The sequence below is a fragment of the Chelonia mydas genome, chromosome 8, assembly GCF_015237465.2.
Source record: "Chelonia mydas isolate rCheMyd1 chromosome 8, rCheMyd1.pri.v2, whole genome shotgun sequence".
Taxonomy (NCBI): domain Eukaryota; kingdom Metazoa; phylum Chordata; order Testudines; family Cheloniidae; genus Chelonia; species Chelonia mydas.
The window spans coordinates 86724447-86732967 of NC_057854.1; the positions used below are offsets into that span (position 1 = coordinate 86724447).

The 8521-nt window shown below is 41.6% G+C and overlaps 1 protein-coding gene across 4 annotated transcripts in view; it reads right to left on the reverse strand.

Moving 5' to 3' along the window:
• Positions 1-280: 280 nt before the first annotated feature.
• The window catches only part of IL12RB2 (interleukin 12 receptor subunit beta 2), a 33835-nt gene continuing 25594 nt past the window's right edge, over positions 281-8521 (reverse strand). For 2 of the 4 annotated variants that reach the window (XM_043520994.1, XM_037907423.2), the window contains 4 exons: positions 5876-6013; positions 4237-4324; positions 2851-2950; positions 281-2537 (listed from right to left, as the gene is read on the reverse strand). In XM_043520994.1, coding sequence (XP_043376929.1) covers positions 1992-2537; positions 2851-2950; positions 4237-4324; positions 5876-6013 — 872 coding nt within the window. In that variant the 3' untranslated portion in view covers positions 281-1991. The remainder of the gene's footprint in view (positions 2538-2850; positions 2951-4236; positions 4325-5875; positions 6014-8521) is intronic. The other 2 variants (XM_043520995.1, XM_043520993.1) reach the window with 2 other exon arrangements.

Here is an 8521-nt window from a genome sequence, read left to right on the forward strand (position 1 = left end):
CTGGGCATGGCTGTGGCTGGTCCAACAGCTTTGACACCAGCAACCTGTCAGCAACACTCCAGTCACACTCTGGCTTCCACCAGACTTAGTTACAACCTGCAGGATGACCCCAATGCATGCCCAGTCCTGGACTTCTGCAAAAACATGTGTTCTGCAATGTCCAACCCTCTCCTGGACAGTTCAGACGTTATGGTTTATTGCTCCTGTAAAGAGTCAATATTTTACCATTTGTTAATTTAATTGGTGTTACCAAACAGTTCAGGTCACACACAGCACTGGATTGGTTTAGATTAAAAATAAAACAAGTTTATTAGTAAAAAAGATTTTAAGTGACTTCAAGTATGAAATAAAGTGAGATTGTTACAAGCAAATAAAAGTGAAACCATGTGTCTAAAACTTAAACTAGCAAATTTTGGTTGAAGGCTTTGTTTTAAGATGGCCTTTCTCACCCCCAGTCTTCCAGCACCAGGGTGACTGACCCTTTCCTTGGTTAGGATCTCTCCTAGAGGCCCAAAATTGCTGGTGCCTTTGTTGTCTTAGGTGAAAGATATAGCTTGGGCATCTCTGCCCCGTTCTTTTACAGTCTGATGAACCTTTGAAGTGGATTCTTCTGAGGGTCACTCTTCAAAGTAAAGTTCATTCAATCAGCAAAGAAGGTGACATGGAGTCTGGTGGTGAAGGAGGCTCCATGCTTTCTTCCCCTACTTGTGTTTGCTGAAATCCAAATTGTTTTGTTTCCTGCCATCTTCTCCCCCTACTGTCTTGAAGGCCCTGTTTACATCTTATATGTAAACTGAGGTAAACTCACAGTTCTTTACTTAGAACAGGCTTGTTTAACCACTTTTGCCTAGGCAGAGCCAGCTGGTTTTGGAACATGTGCTAATATCAGACAGGGGGAATTCATAACTTTACATAATATATAATGTTGCTACATATATTTCACCATATTTTGACCAGCGAGTTACTAATTTTCAAAAGACACCTCACAAGGCATAATTTGTACAAAGATTATTACAGTAATGCGTAGGGTGTGAATACAGGGATGCTTTCGATCATGGTCTCCCTCCACAAAAATAATCTGAGACCTCAAAGATGCGGGCGGGGTGCGCTGTCTAAAGTTGATGAGAGAGGGTTGTGTGGATCTGCCCTCAGTATTTCTTCGTTTTCAAAGGTTTCAGTGTAGCCATATTCTGCACAGGTACAAGGCAGGGATGGGCAGCCTTTACCCTACATCAGTGTTTCTTCAATTTATTTGATCGCACCCCCTCCTCCCCCACTCTGCTTTGTGTTTGTAGTAGTCCCCCCACTAGCACATATACCAATTAAAAAAAAAAACATGCAACTCTCACTAAATATTAAAAACAGTAAGGCACTGATTCAAACAGAGCCATTTAAGTTTAAGGGACTTCCACCTTACCACCTTCCTTCAGCTCTGAAGGCAGTGTCACCACCAGCAGCAGTGCAAACGAGTGGCATATTGAACAGCTGCTAGGGTGTAAGATGGATGCCCTGTCTCCCTCAAACCTCAAGAGTTATTCATAGCTGTGGGTACAATGTGCACAGTAAGGGTTTTTTCCCCCTAAAGCTTCTCATACACACCCAGAATACATTCAGTGCCATTTCCCTCCCTCACCCAGTTAGAGAACCTCTGCTCTACATTAAAATGGAACTTTTGGCAGTTAATATATAAGTATGCTCTGCTGTAAGAACTCTCAACTTCTTATCTGTATGAACATGTCACCTACCTCAAAAGCAGGTTCTCATAAGATCCACACAAGAAAGAGATGTAAAACATGTACTATCTCACAAAGTAAGACACAAAACACAACTCGAACCATTTGTATGTTTAGATTTTACACCTTTCCTTTAAATTTCATGAAGTGGATGAGTTGGTACTATCAAACTAAATACAATTTTGTGATTTGTGTATTTGACTAAAGTGCACAGAACCTGGCCAGAATACCCAAAAACAGACATACAAGCTGGACTGCTTAGTCTGTGAAAGAATTGCAGTCAATTTTTACTGCATCCAAAGTAAGTTTCCCTCCACAAGAAAACATTGGCATCAGAACAGAAGTTGCTGGGAAAATGGAGAAGGATTTGCATTCAAATTCATTGCTTTCTTCATTTGTGTCCATAATGGGAGACAATATGTTTGAAGGCAAATAGTTCACAGTCATGTCTGTAAGTGGATTGGTAAGGTACTCAGAAACCGTTTGAATTTGCTCTGTTTCCTCCAGTACTACTTTTTTGTACAAGTAAGGCAGGTGACACTTATAATTGTCTCCATCATCTGGTGAGCTGGGGGCCAAAGGTTTGTACTCAGAGTTCTTTTCAGTGGATTCCTGCTTCTCGAAGCTGTTTTCTATTGTTTGCCAATCATGACCTTCACTGTTTTTAAAGTTGTTGAAGGTGGGTATGTCCTTGAAAGCCATTGGTTCCCTTTTTATGAAGACTTCCTCTACTTCTATAGTTTCAGTCTCTTCAAAACTGCTGAAGTAGCTTAGGAACTGATTGGAATCTAAGTTCAGCTCATCCTGATGGGTGAGGAAAAATATTAATTATTCAGATCGTATCTTCCACCCTGTCAAAATGCAAATAGCTTCCACACAACATCCTTTCTAATACTGCTACTCCTAAAAATAAGTTTCTGCATTGTCCTTGTATCAGGCTGATATGTGATAATCTTAACAGGCCATAAGATTCACAAAGTAATTTCCTGCAATCAGCCCACTGATAATAAATTCACACTTTTTTTGTACCGAGAGATAATGGACATGTATGGCCAAAATCATTTTTAAGGTGAGCTTGACAAGCTTAGTATAAAAATAATTTTGAAAGGTGACTTACCTCTACAGAGGAGTACTTTTTAGCCCACGTAGAGTTAGCTGGGTCTGGAATGGCTTTTCTGTACCACTGAGGTACAAGGACAGAAAGGAGTGAGCATAATCTACAAACAAATTGAACATGTTGGCATTACAATCACAATTGCTAATTCCTGCAAATGTAATGGCTTCAAACTATATTGCATACACCCTCATGTTTAAATCTGACGTATTAAATTGGGACACCACACAATGCCGAGATACCAAATAATCAGTATTTTGCTCAGTTTAGACTGCTTTAGTCTGGACCAGTAGAAATTCCAGCCTGCCAGTATTTGGTAATTTGCAATTTACTTTGTTGGAATCTGTATTAAAGCAATTTAGTTTAAGATCAATCTGGATAAAACTGTTGTGATGTTGACTGGTAGGTTCTCAAATTCTTCGCTTTGTTAACATCTGTGGCTGCTCTCTCAGCTGAGGGCACCTGCCAACCTACACTCAGATGGTTTGCAAACTCAGGGTCTTGCTATTTATTGCTGTTCCTGGATTCTCCAGATGGCAACAGTGACAAGAAATCTCTTATTCAGTTTTCATCTGGCCAAGACATGCACTTTTTCCTCTCTGATGTGGACCGCACATCTGTTTACCTCAAAGCTTGACTATTGCAGAAACCTCTGCCTTGAGTTGACCTTGAAGAAGCTAGTCTGGAATGCAGCTGCTTGACCTGTCCCGATAAACAGGAGCACTCTTACACCTGTGCTCTGCCCCAACTGCAGAGTCATTGAGTCAACAAGCTAGTATATAATCTACTTTGCCTTTTAACTTTAAGTATATCTTAAAAAAAAAAATGGACCCTTCAAGTTTTGAAATGAATTAAATTTGGAAGGTAGCTGATATAGGGAAATCCTTGTGGCATCAAAATTGTTCTGTAACCTCAGATAATTAGAGAGCTCTTCTGTTCTATGACCTATATTTTGTTCTGGTCTCTAGACATCTATGATTTCCTTGGTGTGTGTTGCTTTATGAAGACAAATTCCTCCTCCTAAGAGTTTTCAGTCTAAGGGCTGGATTGTGTTCTCAGTGAAGTTAACAGGAGTCTTGTCATTCATTTCAATGGGAGAAGGATTAGGTCCTAAGGGTTAAACTTGAAAAAAAAAATTATATATAGGGGGTGTGTGCGCATTCTCAATTGGTGCATTTCTGAACCTGCATCTATTTACATGTACAAATACCTAACTTTGTGCTCTGTTTTTATTTACTATTATTTATGCATTTTGTTTGGCATCTTATAAATTTCAGGTAAAATTTCAAAGACTTTTAGAACAAGTTGTAAAAAGACATGATTATACATTCTAAAGAAAACTCTACTTTATTTTTGGAGTTCAGATATGATCAAAAAGAATTCACTTACGCTTTTTGAACAGATTGCACAAAGCAAATGCAGGTTGAAATGCCGAAGAAGATGCAAGCAGCTGAAACAATAATCCATTCAGAAGCACCTGCAAATCCAGCAAATCCATGTTGATAAACAGCAACAATCAGGTTTTAAATATGCTGACTCAACTGTGTGGATGGTTTAACTATGATAGTCCTGGGGTATGCTCTCTTGCTCATAAACTAAAAAGAACTGAGTACATTTAAGAACTGGAATTTGGCACTGCTGAAATGCTAAGAAAAGAGTACTTTGTAACATGGGGCTCTCCATCTGGAAATTTCACCCAAGACTAATATATGCAGCCCTTTAATCTTTGTCTTGGGCCACTGCACTTAACATCGACATATGCAGCAAATAAACCTAGAGTCAGTAAGAGGGACTGTGGTAGCGAGCGCTAAGCTAGGCAGAAAAGCTTTTAAACAGTAAATATACTATGCTGTATCTGTGAAAATCAAAATTAGAGCTGGTCAGGAATTTTTCTGACAGAAAATTCACTTTTTGCAAAATCAAAATTCATTGGGGGAACATTTTGATTTTGCTGAAGTTTTTAATTTTTTTGTTAGGGAAACTGAAATGAAATATTTTGGTCTCGATCGACTCAAATCTGAATACTTCAGTTTGTCGAACTGAATCAAAATATTTCATTTAAGGTCAGTTCAACATGAATCTGTGTCTGCCTCAGCTGCCACAGTGCCTCACGGGAACTGTACCTGGGGTGCCTCATGCCCCCATTCGCTACAGGCCAGGCTCCCTACCTGGACATCTCCCATGATGCACCATGGCCTCTCCTCTGAACTGCTGTGGTGCATGATGGGAGTCACATAATCACTGTACATTGTAGGAGAGCTGACAAACCAAAATGAAACTTTTTGATATTTACTAATCACAATTTTTCTGAACTTTCTGTTATATGTGTAAAATTTTGTTCTTTGACTTTCTGTCCCAATTTGGGATGAAAACAAATTTCAAACTATGGGAATTTCCCAGGGGTTGGAAAGTCTGATTCTACCAGCTCTAGTCAAAAAATGTAGAAAGGGGTCTGACTTTGTAACTGGCATTACAGGCATAATTGTGTGGAATACACACACAAAGAGAGAAACTTCTGAATATAGGAAACATCTGAAATAGCTGAGAATTACAGGAATTCAGAAATAATACTATTTTATTTTATTTATTTACTGGAGTCAGTGGGAATTTTGCCATTCTCTTCAATGTGAGCATAATCAGGCCCTACTTTATCCCTAGCTTAAATATGTAAGTAGTAATTTGAGGCCAATGGGACTGTTTACATTGAAGTCTGTGCCAAAACTCCTATTACCTTCAGTGAGGTCAAACTTGCCTTACTCATGTGAACAGTCCCACTGGCCTCAAATTACTACTTGCATATCCTATTTGTCTCTACAGATGTCTTGGGGGAAAGTGGGCAATTGGAAGAAAAAAAAACACATGCACAATTTTATAACCAGCTGAAAATATCTGATTATTTACTCTCTGTAAGGATTAACGGGAATAGGTACAATCCAAATCTGTGTGAAAGGGCTGGGGCAAGGGATAGGCTAAGGTGTCTTTCTGCTGGCTCCTCACACAAAGATCTTAAGATGAAGCTATTTGTTACTTTCTAGGTAAACCAGTTCCTCGTTCCCCATAGGGCTTTCTCCAGCCATGGTTGAAGCTGTCATCCACAAAACGTAGTTCACACCATGCTGCAGGTTTTTCATTAAAAATGAATTTCTGGAAGTCTCTTTATGGATGACTGAAAAGAGGGGGGAAAAAAAGAGAAATCAACAAAGAATGCAGTGTTTTTAGTTCTCTTGTTTAATTCTAAAGAACTGAACCATCAATTCTCCGTCTCACTTCTTGCTCCCTCCCTCTCCTTGTTCTCCAAATCTTGTCTTCACTACTTTCTCCTACTCTTGGCTACCCATCTTTATTTTTCTTTATGACCTGTGCTCTGAACAGGCTCCTCCTTCACCAAGTGCCCTGCTTTCTCCTCTAAATCTCTGTGCAGCTTCTTTCATGAAGCTTTTTCAACCCAGATCTCTGTCCCCTTTGCCCTTTTGAATCTGAGCCATTGTCTTGTTATCCTATTTGTCTGAATTAGATCATATGCTGCTCAGGGTAGGGACTATGATTGCTATGTTTGATAAGCACTAAGTATGCTTAAAGGACTTTGTAAATAACCATGTCCTGTACATAAAGAATTTAACAGTACCATTTTCTGCCCTACTTTAACTGGTGTGATTCCTAAATTGCAAAGGAACACTAAGCATAGATTAGTAGTGTTCATATTTGAGCAGCTACTTTTACTTTCTATCGGCTGCTCCTGCAATGAGCTCCAAGAAGGATGGACTCAAATTCCCATTTGGAGCCCTACTTCAAGTCAGTGCAGCTCCATGTGGTCACAGGGGTCTGCTTATGCAGCATTTGTAATAGGACGGCGGTGGGGCAGGTTTACAAATTATATAAATGTGCTTTCATTTTCTACCCCAATGATTAAGGCTATGATTCTGCCATGGAGGTCATGGATTCTGTGACTTTCTGGGACTTCTTTGGGGGCAGGGCTGGAGCAGCTGTCAGCCCCAGGGCCAGCCCCAAGCCACTGAACAGCTGACTGACAGCAGCCAGCCCCAAGCCACTGAACAGCTGACCGGCAGGCAGCTCCAGGGCCACTGGACCAACTGACCAAGGGCTCAGCCCCAGAGCCTCTGGAGCAGCAGTCCCCTGGGGCTGGAGCAGCAGTGGTCAGCTCCCTGCTGCAGGAACAGTGGTGGGGCTAGAGCAGCTGCAAGTCCCAGCAGCACTCTGTCCCTCCTCCTCTCCTAGGTATTTTTAGTAAAAGTCATGGACAGGTTGTGGGCTTCCATAAATTTTTGTTTATTGTCTGTGACCTGTCTGTGACTTTTACTAAAGATCACCTTGCTCAATCAGTCCTTCAGCCTTTGTATAGTTTGCACCGATCACAACACATCTGCCATTCTTCTCATATCCTGGCCTCCCTTCTCCATGTACGGCCATGTCTTTTCACAATAAAATCTTCCCATCTCTTTGGAGGTCGGCCGAGTGGTCATTTCAGTTCCCATGGGTACCACTCAGCAACAGCTGCAGTCCATCGATTGTCAGTGAGCCTCACTATATGCCTGGCCCATTGCGTTTTACTATGCCTGCTCTCAATAACAACGTCTTGCACTTCACTCTGCTGTCTGATCACTTCTTTGGGAACTCGGTCGCGGACTGAAATTCCCAGAATTCTTCATCGCCCTCTCCGTGACAGACAGTTGCTGCTCCTCTGACTTCATCAGTGTCCATGTTTCACTGCCATACAACCTTGCTAGCAGTACTGTTGAATTGAAGAGGCTGGCGAGTGTTGCCTTGTTGATTTTTTTCCTTAGAGAACATCCTCGATAGAACTGAATGTGCACCAGCCTGCTTTCTTTCTTCGCAAGAGTTCACCTTCCTGATTGTGGCGCATGTTAATTTCTTGGCCCAAATAGACATATTGCTCAACTTCTATTTGTTCTCCCTTGATTTGTTATCTGGGTTTTTGGGAAGGTATCAGACTGCATAAATTTAGTTTTGGAGCAGTTAATTTTCAGTCTGACTTGGCTGCTTTTTGTGTTGAGTTCTTGCAGCATTTTCTGCAGTTTGATAGTATTTTCGGCTATCAACACTTACTAAAAATACTGTGACAAAATCTTAGCCTTACCGATGATTCATTACTAGTTTTTCTGAATGTAAAAAATCCCTGCCTGTAGCTCCAAATGGATCAGAAGCCCCCAGATCAAAAACTAGTCTGTTCACAGGATTAGGAGCTAGCTAATAGTTGCTCATTGAATAGATCCATAGTGAGTGTCCTATATCTAAGCTTTTATTATTTTATTAAATCTCATCAAAATCCCTGTGGTAGCAAAACTATTCCTCAAACTGTGATCTTGGATGTAAATCAGTGCAGACGGTGGCATGTTTTCTTCTAGCCCAGTGGTTCTCAAACTTGTTCTGCTGCTTGTGCAGGGAAAGCCCCTGGCGGGATGGGCTGGTTTGTTTACCTGCCGCATCCTCAGGTTCGGCCGATCGTGGCTCCTAGTGGCCGCGGTTCGCTGCCCCAGGCCAATAGGGGCTGCGGGAAGAGGCGCGGGCCGAGGGACGAACTGGCTGCCACTTCCAGCAGCTCCCATTGGCCTGGAGCAGCGAACCGTGGCCACTGGGAGCCGCGATCGGCCGAACCTGCGGACGCGGCAGGTAAACAAACCGGCCCGGCCCGCCA